The sequence below is a fragment of the Pteropus medius genome, unplaced genomic scaffold (genome assembly GCF_902729225.1).
Source record: "Pteropus medius unplaced genomic scaffold, Ma_sr-lr_union100, whole genome shotgun sequence".
NCBI lineage: Eukaryota > Metazoa > Chordata > Mammalia > Chiroptera > Pteropodidae > Pteropus > Pteropus medius.
The window spans coordinates 7615251-7630343 of record NW_024352783.1 but is presented as its reverse complement, the minus strand read 5'-3'; the positions used below and the strand labels follow the sequence as shown (position 1 = coordinate 7630343).

At 33.8% G+C, this 15093-nt stretch overlaps 1 protein-coding gene across 24 annotated transcripts in view; it reads right to left on the bottom strand.

The window, feature by feature from the left end:
* Nucleotides 1-15093, bottom strand: part of NCOR1 (nuclear receptor corepressor 1) — a 173824-nt gene that overhangs the window by 131779 nt on the left and 26952 nt on the right. For all 24 annotated transcript variants that reach the window (XM_039847432.1, XM_039847440.1, XM_039847443.1 and 21 more), the window contains exons 3-4: nt 8221-8354; nt 645-834 (exon numbers count right to left, since the gene is read on the bottom strand). In XM_039847432.1, the coding sequence (XP_039703366.1) occupies nt 645-834; nt 8221-8354 (324 nt within the window). The remainder of the gene's footprint in view (nt 1-644; nt 835-8220; nt 8355-15093) is intronic.

Sequence of the window (15093 nt, the reverse complement as noted above, 5' to 3'; positions counted from 1 at the left end):
AGGCAAATAATAAACACAAGAGAAAAAGCGGTTTGATCTTAACAGAACCTTCTCATAAATCTATAATATACATTGTTTGAAATGTCATGAAACATAGCTACACACTAAAATTAGTTATCTCCAAGATATAGAATTACAGCTAAGTTTTTTCCTTTTTATTTGCAAGTTTCCTAAAGAACATATTTTTTACTATCTTAGAAAACAATGTTTTTTCTTCATAAAAATTATAAGCACAGTTAAACCTTACCATGTTTTCTCGCATGTAGCAAGTTAACAAATTGCAAGTAAGTTTCACAAGATTAACATTTAATTTAAATTCAGTAAAACTGTGGTAGCTTTGAGTACCTCAGCCCACATTTTACAGCCCAGCAAATCAGTACAAAATGCCTGAGAGTTATTCAATAACAATTTTTTTAGAACAGTCAAGACTGTTTCATTTACCAAAAAGCCAAAAGTACTGATTTTCAAAGTCTAGCACAGTAAGTCTGTGGTTTTTAGTTTTGTTTAACAAAATTTTTACTTTCCCACAGCACTAACCTTTAGAGACTGGTGTAACTGGACTTTCCTTTAAACATGGTGCCTGAATATGGCTAAATAAACATTAGAGACCAACAACTCCATAGGGTAAGAGAACAAATATTTACCTTCTTAGCATCTGCAGATCTCAAACCTTCTGGCAGTGTGTGCACTAAAGGTAACACTGCAGCACTGACGCGCTGGAAATGGGAATCAGAAACCTGCTCCAGACGTGGTCGTTTGGATTCCAGTGAATCATGATCCACCGGAGATGGGCCTGGGTGAAACTGTTCATATCCAGTTCTTCTTTCTTGAGGCCTAATACAAAGAAAATAAACACTTGAAATTTTTTAACTGATGTATGACTTCCTGCTAATATCCTTCGTTGGACTTTGAAATAAATTTTAAAATTATGTTTACTTTCAAAGTCAACTCCTCCCCACCCCTTTCCCAGAAGAATATATACCTCACTATAAAGTACTATCAAACTTCAAATTCTAATAGAAAAAGTTTCTTCAAGGGTGGTGGGAGTGCTGGTGGTAAAGAAGTGACAGACGTAACAAAAGATTCCAATTTGCAGAAAGTTTTAAGTTGCTGAAAAAAATCCAAAAAATAATATTTTTAAACCGATGCCATAATAATTGAATTCAGTATAATCTAGACTAGAAGAACATTTTTAACCAATAAAAAGCAGGAAAAAAACAAATCTAGCAATTGCTACATGGAAAGATAAACGACTTGAGTTATGAGGTAATATGAAGACTTTAAAAAGTCTTTGAGTGGAAATGCAACATTATATAACATCCCCATTTTTTAAAATTCACAATTATGTCACAAAGAACAGTGAAGTAGGAAGCTCCAGGAATAAGACAAGGATGCCTGTTTTTGCCACTTGTATTTATTAATATGGTGTTGGGAGTTCTTGTTAGAGCATTAGACAATAAAAAAATAAATAAAAGGCATCCAAACTGGAAAGGAAAAAGTACTTTTATTTGCAGATGACACAATCTCATATGTAGAAAAAAACACTAAAGAATCCACACAAAAAAATGTTAAAGCTAATAAATGAATAGAGCAAAGTTACTGGATACAAAATCAACATACAAAAATCAATTGTATTTCCATACGCTAGCAATGAATAATCTAAAATTGACATTAAGAAAACAATTCTATTTTTAATAGTATCCAAAGAATAAAATAGGAATAAATTTGACCAATGAGGCTCAAGACATATAAACAACACAAACACTGCTGAAAGAAATTAAGGAAAAGTTAAATAAAGAGTAAGACATCTCATGTCATATATTGAAAGATATAACACTGTTAAGACAACAATACTACACAAAGCTATCTATAGATTCGATGTGATCTGTATCAAAATCCCAGTGACTTTTTTTGATAAACAGAAAAACCCACATAAAATTCATATGGAATCTCATGGGACCCCAGCTAGCCAAAACGATTTTAGAAAAGAAATACAAAGTTGGAGAACTCACACTCTTCAATTTCAAAATTTACTACAAAGCTATAGCAATCAAGAGTGTGGTACTGACATAAGGAAGGACACTATCTTCCCTGGTTGTCATTCTCTAACAGTCTTCCGTGGCACATACAATGATTTTCCACAGGGGATACCAGCATAAATAATTTTTAAACAATCAACTTCCAGAGATCCTGAAATTCCATATATATACACCTTACATAAAAACTGGCCTACCAGATAAGAAACTAGTGGTTCTCCTTTCCCTACTTCTTTTTCATAATTGTCCTTCTCTCATTTTACAAAAGAAAAGTTTAAGTCTCCCTCATACACAAGAGTAATAACCCTCAAAATATAAACACCTCCAGAGCAGCAAAAAAACAAATCCTTGTGCAAGATAACAGTTCTCAAATTTCTGCCTTCGACAAAATTGAAAAACTTAAGTTGTTAACTGCTATTTTCACAAATAAGTATGAAATAGATAAATTAGACTTCACCAAGATTAAAAACTTTTGTACATCAAAGGACACCATCAAGAGAGTGAAAACACAATCCACAAGATGGGAGAAAAGGTTCTAAATCAGGTATTTGATGAGGCTTTAATATCCAGAATATATAAAGAACTCCTACAACTCAATAACAGACAAAGACCACCCCACACAGAAAAGTATGTGATTTGGGACATATACCTCAATTATTTGTGGACAAGCTTTCTTGGTACTTTCATCATCATAAAAAAATAAGAATAGAGGAAGCATTTATCTCAGTCTGTTGAAATCTTGCTTCCAGGTGTATCCTCTTTTTGGCTCAAATAAATTTTATAAAAATTCAAAAAAAAAATAGAATACATGTTGCCTTCCTTCTGGCAATAAGTAACATTTTTAAAACAGCCCCATCAATCTCATTAATGCATGGATGCATTTCCATAAAATTTTACTTCCACTTAATAAATGTTTCTCATTTTCTTAAATGATTGTTTTGATCAATCTTATAATAATAATTATAATGTAATAATTATGATATTTCAGGCCAGAATTTTTTTCTTAAGCAGAGCACCTTATAAACAGATACTTTCATATCTATTTGTTACTGAATAGAAAGAAGTACGATAGGTTGATCAATAAAAGACTTTGAATAATAAAAACATATCACGTTAGAATAAATCTTCTAAAAAGAGAATGAATAAATTAGTTCTAAATAAAAGGAATAAAAAACAAGCTCTATTAAAGGCAAGTTTTTTTTCAAAAACAGTATTAAGCAGATAGATGATATCAAATCTCCCTGGTAGAGTCCACTGGGTAGTTTTAAAAGCATATTGCAGCTTTTGTTTTAAAATGTCAATATTTTCAATATGACAAATTATTTTCATCTTTTAAACTTACTATTAAGAATTTTAGGTGTCAACTTAAAAATATACAATGCAGAATACAGCTTTTAAAAATTCTTTTAGAGAATATATTAAGTAACAAGTTTGACGACTACCGTTTTAATCATTTTCCTTTCCCTCGCTCCTTCACAGGCTTCCATCTCTCAGTGACTTTAGATGTTAGAAATACTCCAGGCCATCTTTAAACTATTGCTCTTTTCAATTTCCACACTTCTTGGATCACATATACCAATCTGTATCTTAAACCGTGACCCTCCCAAGCATGCTAGATACATCTCCTCCTGGATGTTTCATGGGTACCCCAAACTTGATTCATACCAAACTCAAGGTGTTTTACATTGTTGCTCTATCCTTCATCCCTATCATAGCTGATGGAACAAACCCGACAAGCTACAAACCAAGCTAGAAATCCAGGTCTCCTCCTTACCTTTGTCAACTGCCAGGTCTTGGCAGCCTTACCTCTTAATTTACTCAAGTCTGTCTCCTCTCCATCACATTTACATCGCCCTATCTTATGCCCATATTTTCCCCTTCTCTTACAGGTCCCTTACGTGTTCTCTCTGGCTTCTGGTATATCTTAAATTAATCCTCCACTAAGCAGCCTAATCTATAAAAACAAGCATCTGGCATTAAGTAAAGACCAAGCCCCTCAACACAGCACTTAGAACCAGGACCATCACTAGCCTGCACAAAGATTTTGTATGAAATTTCCATAAGCATATGCAACCTGCTGGTACACAAGGCCTGGATAACTGCCTGAGCTGGATTTCAGCCCTCAGTTGTCCCCTTAAATGGCATGCTGTGCAGGACACAACCTAAAAAAGCTGACTTAGAAAAGCTAACTTACAAGTATTACATTTTACCTCCAGCAACTCTGCCTGTGAGATTTACCAAAGCCAGATAAGGTGAAGTATATTCAATGCTGGAGGAGAACCTCAAGCAGCCAGGGCAAGGACAATTAAGAAAAACACTGAGTATAGAAAACTCTCTTTCCATCAAAAATCAAAACCAAAACAAAAACACCATTATTTTCATTTCAGCTTTCCAATTCTTTTAAGAACAAAATCACTCACACATAAATCATTAAATATATAATTTAACATTTAAAATTTCAAAAAATTTAAATGAACTATAAAAATCTTTGTGAAAACAAATACATTGGGAGTCTTGGTGGAGCTAAGTGTGAAATTTACATTCTAAATTAACATATCTGCCTTTTAAAAACTAATACCCAACACTGGTAGAATGGTGTAGCCACTTTGGAAACAGTCTGGTAGTTTCTCAACTAGTCAACACAGAGAGAACTACCATATGATCCAGCGATTCTCCTAGGTATATTACCAAGAGAAAGGACACCATCAAAAATTTATGCATAAATTTATGCATAAGTGTTTATAGCAGCATTATTCATAAAAGTAAAAAAAAAAAAACTCAAATATCAACTGATAAAAGGATAAATAAAATTTGGTATATCTTCCAAAATAAAACTAAAAGCAAAAACATCAGATTTTCATAGAAACTCTCTGTAGACTTTTAAACTTAAAAGTTCCTCCATTTTACTGACTTTCATCTCTAAATAACTTTAAAACAAATTAAAATTATCAAATAGATTATTTACTATACTATACTATACCTATGTTATTTTAATTTTAAAAGAAAAGATAACTCTCATTTAGGTAGAATATGTCCTAAAGTCCTTAGCTATTCCACATGTTGGTCCATGAAGATCAAAAACTATATCAATTGATTTTATTTATTCCCAGCTAAGACAGTTTTCTGAAACAAAATTAATTGCATTTAAATTTTAAAATTTACAAATATGATTTGGTTTCTTCGTCTTTTGCTCAAGGGAAAAAACCAATTACATTGGGGAAAGATTACCTCAGTAAATGTTTTATATCAAAAACATTTTCAATTGTTCTGCATCTTTTAATCTAAATATCCAAATACTCTAGTTATGTGGACTAATTTTTCCCACGAAATCTAGAAAACATGATGGATATTCACAGAAATGGCTGACTTTTTACGAGTATTGTGCTTATAAAATGACATACATTTTCTAAGGAAAAAAAATTCCAGGAATACAGAACAGAATTAAGCAGCAAATCATCCCAAATCTCACCACAAATAAATACAAAGAAACGTAAATACCATTCCCAGACATCACTTTATTTTTAAATATGGATGGACAGATGTACAGGCAAAAATAAAACAACAAAAGAATTGTGTACAATACTCTTTAAATAAAAGACTATGTGGTTTATTTTTATACAGATATAAAAGAAAAAAATGAAATAAAGCTTAAAATGGAAGGAATTGCTGTACTCCAGATAAACAGTCCTTTATTACCTGAAATTAGTTGCCAAAAACCTCTTACTAAAAGTTAAGGAAAAAATTATTAAAAGCATTAAGAAGGTGGAATTTTATTCAATTTAACATTTCCATTTCAGAAGTATCAAATCACTCCAGCCACACTTTTCCAATACATACCTTTAAACATTTTTCCAATCTTACTATATCTCTAGGTGAGCAGTTATATTATTTTTATTTTGTCAAGATTTACTACTGACATTCTGTTATGGAACCATAATTCATCCAGGTGTCTCTTATGGACTTTCTACTTAAATTAGTTTATGGCTTACTATAGTCCTTTTACCATGGCTTCCATTCTTTGGCTGGATTTCATCATCTAGAAATTCTTTAAGAAGTTTTAAATGTTCAGTGCTTTCATGTTTAAGAATATCTGCCTGTTGCTTTTATTCTTTAACATGTCTGGTGTAATATTCCTGGACCTCAATTTATTTCTCTGAGATCTTCGTAGCTATTATTCTACTACATTCTGTCACTATAGAAGTTTGAGGCCAGGTTCTTTTCTCACCATCAATGATTTATTTTGCTTCCTGAATTCCTGGTTATTTTACTTATCTTTAAACTTTAATAACTTAAACAGGATCTGTTTTGATACTGATCATTCTGTGTAATTTTTCCTGGAGACAGGTATGTCCTAACAGTCTATAAAGTTCTTTCACTTTACAAAGAAAAAAGAGGTATTTTTTAAAATTATGAATATATTCTTTCCTTTACTAGGTTCTCCACTTCAGAAACACATGATCTTATGATATGCTGGATGATTTTAATTTGTCCTCCATATTTGTCAACTTCTTTCTAATTGCTTTAATCTTTGTCTTTTTCTTCTGCATTACAATTATCTCAAGACTTTCTTCAAAGGTCTTTTAGTCCCACTTATTTTATTCCTTGTTTCTTCTCATTTTATATAATGAATTTATAATGATTAGCTTGGAATGTCCAATCATTCATTTTATCTAATTTGGCTGTCTTATTTTGTTTTTTGAATACATCTTTATTAATTTTAAGGTTTTCCATAGTGCATAGCATTGATGGGGCATGTTCCTTGTTTTTGTCTTCTTACACATAGAGGTCTTTATTTTTGGCATGCTGTACTACTTTCTTTAATTTTCTTTTCCAGGAATATGTTTGCCCTGTTCATAGCATCCCGTACATCATGGACAATCACACCTAGACTTTCTCTTTGGTGTGGAATAGGGTGTGTGGGTTTTCCTTGCTCATCCCCACTTTGCCTGGCATGTGTTTGTCCATAGATGGAGGACTGGATATGGCTTTCTATATTCTTTTCTACAGCCTGAGAAAACAGAGAAATGGGGCAGAGTAGGAGAAAACTTGGTTGACGCTGTCACACCCTTTGCTAAGAATCCTGGTCCACTCTACCAGCAAGACATGTAAACCAGGCCTGAGAGTTTTGGCTCATCACTTTGGAAAACGAAACACTGTGATGGCCCTTCCTACAGGATGACATAATTGGAATTTCCAAGCAAACCATTCACTATCATCCCCACTACCTCCACTTACATGTTCTCAAATCAGAGAGAAATCATGAGAAATTCTAGGATTTTACTGACTTTCTTCAACACAGCTTCTTTGAGAGAAGAAGTAAGAACAAGGAAGCCATGTAATGCAAGATTCTTCTAATTCCTTCCTTGAATTCCACTTTTCCAAGTTGATGGCAGTGACTATATGCCATCCCTTCTTTATAAAGGGAGTATTTTTAGCCCTTTTAAAAAATTATTTTTGTATATTTGCTAAATATTGGGGGAGAGTCATCTAAATTCTCTCTACAACTTTCATTAAGAAATGTATTTTAAAATAATTTTAAACAGGACCCAATAATTTCAAACCTTTTATCATCTTAAAATCTAAACAGTAACTGTATTTTTAAAATAGGAAATCAGGTTCTTTATATAATTGCTAAAACCAGAAAAGCAATTTAATAAAGGTAGTTTATTTCAAAATACTTTATATATCAAGTGAGAATGGAATCAAAGATAGCATAGATGGTAAGGACACTAGGGAAAATGAGTACCTACCTACATGGGCTAATATTATCTTATCAATATTTTATATCCTTTGAGGAATGCCATTATCCTCATTTTTATAGGTGAGAAAACTAAGGTTTAACAAGTCTAAATCAGTGATTTGAAATCCTGGAGGCAAATGAGAATGATCTAGGAAATGTTAGATATAAATGAATGCCTGGGCCCAATCTCAGAGATTGATTTGACTCCTTGAATTGGATCCCTTGGGAGTTAGGGATACCAACCACAGGTGTAGGAATTCACATATATCAAGGGGATATAAAATAATGCATAGAGGAATATAGTTAATAATATTGTAATAACTGTATAGTGCCAGGTAGATATTAGACCAAATTAAATTTAAACAACAAAAAATGACACACTTGTAAGTATATACACTTCACAAGTTCAGACCTAAGTAGAAAAAATAAAAGAAATCCCATTACCTGTCAGAACCTGGATGAAATTCTGAAAGCAAGGAAGGTCGTCTGCGAAGCTGTTGTTGCTGCTGTTGCTGCAAGAGCTGTGAAGCCTGACTGACTTCAAGATGAGAAGAACGATAATCAGGGACTGCAAATTCCTAGTATTAAAATAACCATAATTTAATTATTAACTAAAAAGTGAAAAACATAAAATCAAACCAAGTATAAATACACGAAGGCTGTTATAGGCCACTAATTTGGAAAGAAATAGCAATGGTAATTTCAATCCTTTATTGATCTAAATTCTTCCCTATAAACCTAAAACATTTTAACTAAATATTATTCAAGAGAATTCAAATAAAATTTAGTGTTTAATTTTGATTCATTCTCTCAATAACATATTACAATAACTCCTAATTTCATTATTCACGTAGTAAGATCTCAAATTCATGTGTTCAATACGAAATCCTAAAAAGCATTCCAATCTTAAATTCAAAATTGGTAAGCTGGAAGGATCACAGAAACCATATAGTTAAGTCCATGTATATTTACAAATGAAACAGTAGTCCAGAGAATCAACCTGGAAAAACCAATAGTTCTTCCATCATTTTAGGTGGGTGTTTTACGTTTTCCTAATATTCTTCTGCTGACTTTTTGTTGAAAATGCAAAACTTTCTCTCCAAAAGAAATTTATTAATGCTAACAATCATAAACAAATAGTAAAACAGAATTACCAAATAACCCACAAATTCCACTCTTCGGTATGTATACAATTAAAAGCAAAAGTCTACAAATAAAAATTTGCACACTAATTTTCAAAGCAGCATTATTCACAATAGGCAAAAAGGAGAAAGAATCAAATGTCTATCAACTCATGAATGAACGAACAAAATGTAGTGTACAAGTATCTCTCACTTTTCAAAAGTTCTAGTTATACCATTCCACTTTTACAAAAAGACCTACATTAGCACCTGTTTTCACTAACCAAAGAAATCGAAGAGAATTTTCACTTATACAAAAAAAAGGCAAAAAGTGAAAATAGCATTCAGGTTTGTTTTGCAAAGAGCCACTGGAGAGGCAGCACATCTCGAGCAGCAAGAGTAGCGGCACCGAGCTCCTCTCCAGGAACTACCCTCAACATCTTGGCATCAAGCCCTATAGCTCTGAACTGCGTCTGTGAGCATCTGTGCTTTATCTTGATTTATTTTGTGCGTCTGTTTGCAAGTTGTGTCCTAAGGTATCAGAAAAGTCTAAGAGAGCTCATAAAGGTGTTGTGCTTGGTGTAAAACGACGTAATTAAGCATTCAGAATGTGGTGAATGAAATAAAGATACTGCATGAGTTGAATTTGCCTGCAATCACCATTGGTACTATTTACATGCAGGGAAAAGAATCTTGAAAGCTGCCAAAGTTACTATTGGTTCTGCTAGTAACAAAGTGGTCTCTTTTAGTCAGTATCCAGGAATAGATAAAATGGAAAGTCTACTGCTTGAGTGTCTGATAGCTGTAGAAAGCATGGCATTCTGTTATCTTATAGTTAAGGAGAAATCAGTCTTTTAATAGGTGAAACTAAACTGTACTTACATTATCTCTACTTTACAAAGACTGTGTATTTATATCATATCCTGTTTTTACTATATATTAGTGTCATTTTAGGTTATATGTGTTATTTGATATGACCTAGTATTATTTTGGGGGTCAGGGAATGCTCAAAAATGTTTCCACATAAATTAATAGTAATTTCTTCTTCACTTTACACCATTTCAGTTTATGAAAGATTTCACAGGAACAATCTACTATTGGAGAGCAGAGAAAATCTGTATCTACACAATAGAAAATTACTCAGACATAAAAAGAAATGAACTACTAATACATGCTACAACATAGATGAATCTAGAAAACATAATGCTAAGTTAAAAAGCAGATGTAAAGGCTACATATTATGATTTCATTCATATGAAATGTCTAAGAAGCTAACTGAAAGTTGTCCAACATAGTGAATATACTTAAACCCACTATATTATACACTTTAAGACAAATTTTATGTTATATAAACAACCTTTCAACAAAAATGTTTTAAAACCATAAACATATAAAATTAAGCTGCCCAGACTGATAATATGGAGTAGATAAGAGGTCCACAGTCCTTCACTATAGGCAGATAACAGTAAAACATAATTGATACAGTCTAAAAAGAATAACATACAAAGTTGAAAACATAACCAAGAAAAATAAGACAATGAAGAAAACCAAGAAACATTCTTAAAAGAGGGGCACGAAAACTTGAAAATAAATAATTTATTTACAAATAAATAGATAAAGGATGTACCCAGCAAGATACATTAAGAGTAAGAAGTGAAATAAAAGAAACAACAATGCATTTCAGCTTCCAGCACAAGCAGGTAACACTGCAGAGAATTATATTCCCATAGTACAGCTTAAATATGGGACAAAATATATGAACTATTTTCATACATTGGATAATAGATTACACAGAAATTGATTTCTGAGAGGAAAATGGGGTGAGTCCTACTATACGCCAGGTTTTCTGACTGGATGCAATTTCCAAACCACATCCCTGGGAACAGAATCCAAACAGTGCCCCACAATCTTCTTCACTGAAAAAGCAACCATACCAGTTTGGGAAAGTCAGATGAAGAGAATTTCTGGAGACTTCCAGAGAAGAGGGAGTTACAGAGAGAAAGACTTCCTAAAATCCAAATTTAAGTCTTTGGCTGAACTCCAATCTGTAAATGCTTGGAAAAGCATAGCCCGACCATTAAAGGCTGGGCAAAGAACAACTCCTGATGAAAGAACAATCAGGAGGAACTATAAAACGAACAATTACCAGAGCTCATACAGGGTCGGGATTCAAATTTCCTCAAGCCAGAGGGAAGAAACCTCACCCAATACACCAGACATTTAGAAGATACTCTAAGAGATAAGCTAAGAAGTGGAGGATAAATAAGAGCTAGAATAGAGATTATTCTAGACTTCCCTAAGAGACTTTAAAAATAAATCTCAAAAGTAACTTAATTGCCCACCAGGAAAAAAAATCCAACTTTCTTTAAAGAAACACAACAAAAGCTAGCACTAAAAAGTGTAAAATTTAGTGTTCACATTCCAATTAAAAATGAAAAATCCAATGTTTGCAATGAAAATTTCACTGGAGGAAATTAAAAATAAATTGGAGAGAGCAGAAAAAAGGTCACTGAACATGAAACCATAGCAAAATGAAGCAAATGGGTAAAAAAAAAAACAACAAAAAACAACTGATGAATAGAGGTCTAATGACCTGTGGGGTAATATGAAATATGAGTAATTGGTATCTCAGAAGGAAACTAGGGGAAAAGAAGACAGAAAACTATATCTGAAGCAATAATGGCCAAAAATTGCCCAAATTTTCTGAAAATTATAAATCCACAGAAGCAGGAAGTTCAGTGAATGTCCAAAACAATAACATATACATTTAAAAAGCACAAAAAAGGTAATCAAATTGCTGAAAATCACTGATAAAAGAGAAAAATCTTAAGAGTAATCAGATGGGAGAGAAATGATACTCATGTATAAATAAAGGTAAGAATAATCAAAGACTTCTAGTCAGAAACCGAACAAGCCCAGCATACAAGGAATGGCATCTTTTAAAGTGCTGAAGAAAGTAATAGTCAACCTAGGATTCTGTAACCAGTGAAAATAGTCTTCAAATAAAGCTGAAATAATTTTTTTCAGGTAACTAAAAGCTGAGAGAGTTCATTACCAAAGACCTGAACTGTAAGTGAAATAATGTTCTTCATGCCCTCCCCGCAAAAAAAGATACCAAAAGGAAAACTATATACAAAGGCATAAAAGATGTCAGAAATGGGATATATATGGGCAATTACTGAAAAAAGAAAATAATACAGACGGAAAGTCAGTATATAGGAAAAAAAATAGTGGAAATGGATAAAACCAAAGCTAGCTCTTCAAAGAAAACAATCTATTAAATTGATAAACTTCTAGCTAGCTGAGTAAAGAAAAGGGAGAGGGGCACTAACATAATGACATCAAAACAGATCTCAAAGACATCGAAACAATAAGGGAATAGTATGACAACTTATGTCAATAAATTTAACACTTTGAACAACAAAATCTATCTAAACTGACTCAAGAGAAAATAATCTGAATTCCAACTATTAAAGAAATAGAGTTCATAATTTAATTACCTCCTACAAAGAAAATTCTAGGCTCAGATGGCTTCACTGGCGAATTCTACCAAATATCTAAGGAAGAAAAAATATCAATCCTAAACAAACTCTACAAGAAAATACAGGAGGAGGGAATATTTCCCAAGCTAACGACTATCTTAATGGAAGAAGACAATGTTCTCCTCTTAAAATCAGAAACAAGGCAAGAATGCCCATTCTCACCTCTTCTATTCGACATCATACTAGAGACTCTAGCCAGTGAAATAATAAAGAGAAAAAGTAACCAATTTGGAAAGCAAAACCCTTTATTTGATTAGAGGATTATCCAGGTACAAAATCCTGTGGAATCTATTTAAAAAGAGCAACTAGAAGTAACAAGTAAGGTGGCAGAATTTAAAATCAATATACATAGTATCAATGAACAACTGAAATTCAAAAAGCAACATCATTTACAATAGCATCAAAAATACGAAATAATTAGAAATAAATGTGACAAAAGATATTTCTGACCTGTATATACACTTAAAACTATAAAACATTACTAAGAAAAATTAACGAAGACCTAAATAAATGGAAAGATATACCAAGTTCATGGACCAGAAGAATTGTTAAGATTTTAATTGTCTCCTAAATTAATCTCTAGATTTAATACAATCCCAATCAAAATCCCAACAAGCATTTTTGTAGAAATTGACAAGCTGATTCTAAAATGTATAGAATCTAGAATATTCAAAACAATTCAGGAAGGAATCATACTACTTTCAACTTATTGTAAAGCTATAATAATCAAGACAAGGTGAAGTGCTTTATTGAAAGATTAAATGTTTGTTATATAGAAAATGAGATAGATGTGAGGTAAAGACAGACAAAATATATCAGTGGAATAGTATAGAGAGAACAAAAATAGACTTGCATATATATGGTTAATTGATTTTCAATTGAAGTACTCAAGTAATTCAATGGGAAAAGAATAATCTTTTCAACAAATGGTTTCTAGAACAATTGAATACCCATAGGCAGAACAATCCTTACCTCACACCGTAAACAGAATTTTAATTTAAAGAAGGTCAAACTTAAACCCAAAATTATAAAACTTAGAGAACGCATAGAAGAAAATCTTAGTGACCCTGATTTTGGCAAAAACTTCTTAAATATGACACAAAAAAACAGGAAAGATAAAAGAAATTAATTAGACTTGATAAAAAATTTAAAACTCCAAATGACACTATTAAAAAAAGACAATATTCCTTTATATAATCTAAATAAAACATACACATATATCTTTTCTAAATAATTTTACTTGCAATAACCAAAAGCTGGAATAGGTGACTAGATAAACAAACTGTAGTATTTCCATACTCGCCATAAAAAAAAAAAACACTACTGAGATGTTTATTTTTATCTGTGCCAAGATATAAATAAATCTCAAAAATATTATGGGAAGCAAAAGAAGCCATAGATAAAACAATTCATACAAAACTCAAAACAGGAGCTTCAAGGTGGTGTAGAAAGTAGAGGCTGGGCACTCCTCCTCTAGCAACCACACCAAAATTATAACAAAACTACAGAGCAACCAGTACGCTGAGTCGCCAGCACTCTGGCTGAACAGAAGCCCTACAACTAGGTCACGTCAACTAACAGGTCATCTCAAAAAGGTAGAAGGGATGGAGACACAAAACGGCCCGGTCCCACAACCACGTGTGGTGATCAAGAATGGGGGGAGTGGGGGCATCCTCGATGCAGATAGCTCCCACCTGAGGAGTGAAAAGTCCTGGCCACACACTGGGCTCCCCAGCCCAGGGTTCTAGTGCCAAGAAGTCCCCAAAACCCCTGGCTGTGAAAACCAACAACTGCTGCGGCTGAATGAGACTGAGTGGGCTGTGGGCTGTGAGCTCACTCTGAGCTCCAATGCTGTGGCAGGTGCTCAAGGTTGCACCAGGGACATGCTGGGAGGGTCTGAGCTGTTGGGCTTCAGGGCGAGGACTGAAGGGGCTGCTTGCTCTCAGACAGAGGGGGAGGCAGAAGCCATTGTTCCTCTGATGAGCCCTCTTCTCTCCCAGTGTAAAGAGGCAAATGCCATCAACCTGGATAACACAGGTCGCTCTACCAGGAAATTCCTTGAGATTCCACCTCTCCCATCTTGTGGACCCACCCAAGCAGCTTCCAAAGATTTATCCATACAAACGAGCTGTCTTGGCTCCTGCTGTGAACTTTCATAAAGTCTCTCAAAGGCTCACAAAACTCAGTGAAGCAGTGTCTGGTCTCAATGTGCCCTGTACCTCTTGCTGAGCAGCCCCAAGTCTCGCACCAGTGGCAGCCGGCTACGGTTTCTGACTTGGCCCCTCAAGGCACCTGTAAGTCCAGCACGGGTGGCAGCAATAGGTGGATTGCGTGGTAACTCTTACCAGGTGGCCCTGGAGTTGCACAGGCTGTGGCTGAATATGGCCTGCAGCTGGACCCCTCCTAGGTCTGTGCCAAGAGGCCCCATAGCACACCTACTACATAAAGCCACTCATACTAAGACCAGAGACTTAGGACCCCAACCTAATATATAGAAACAGACACACGGAGGCAGCCAAAACGGGGATACATAGAAGCATGTCCTACATGAAAGAACAGAACAAAGCTCCAGAAAAAGAACTAAACAAAATGAAGACAAACAATACACTAGACGCAGAGTTCAAAACACTGGTTACAGATGCTCAAGAAACTTA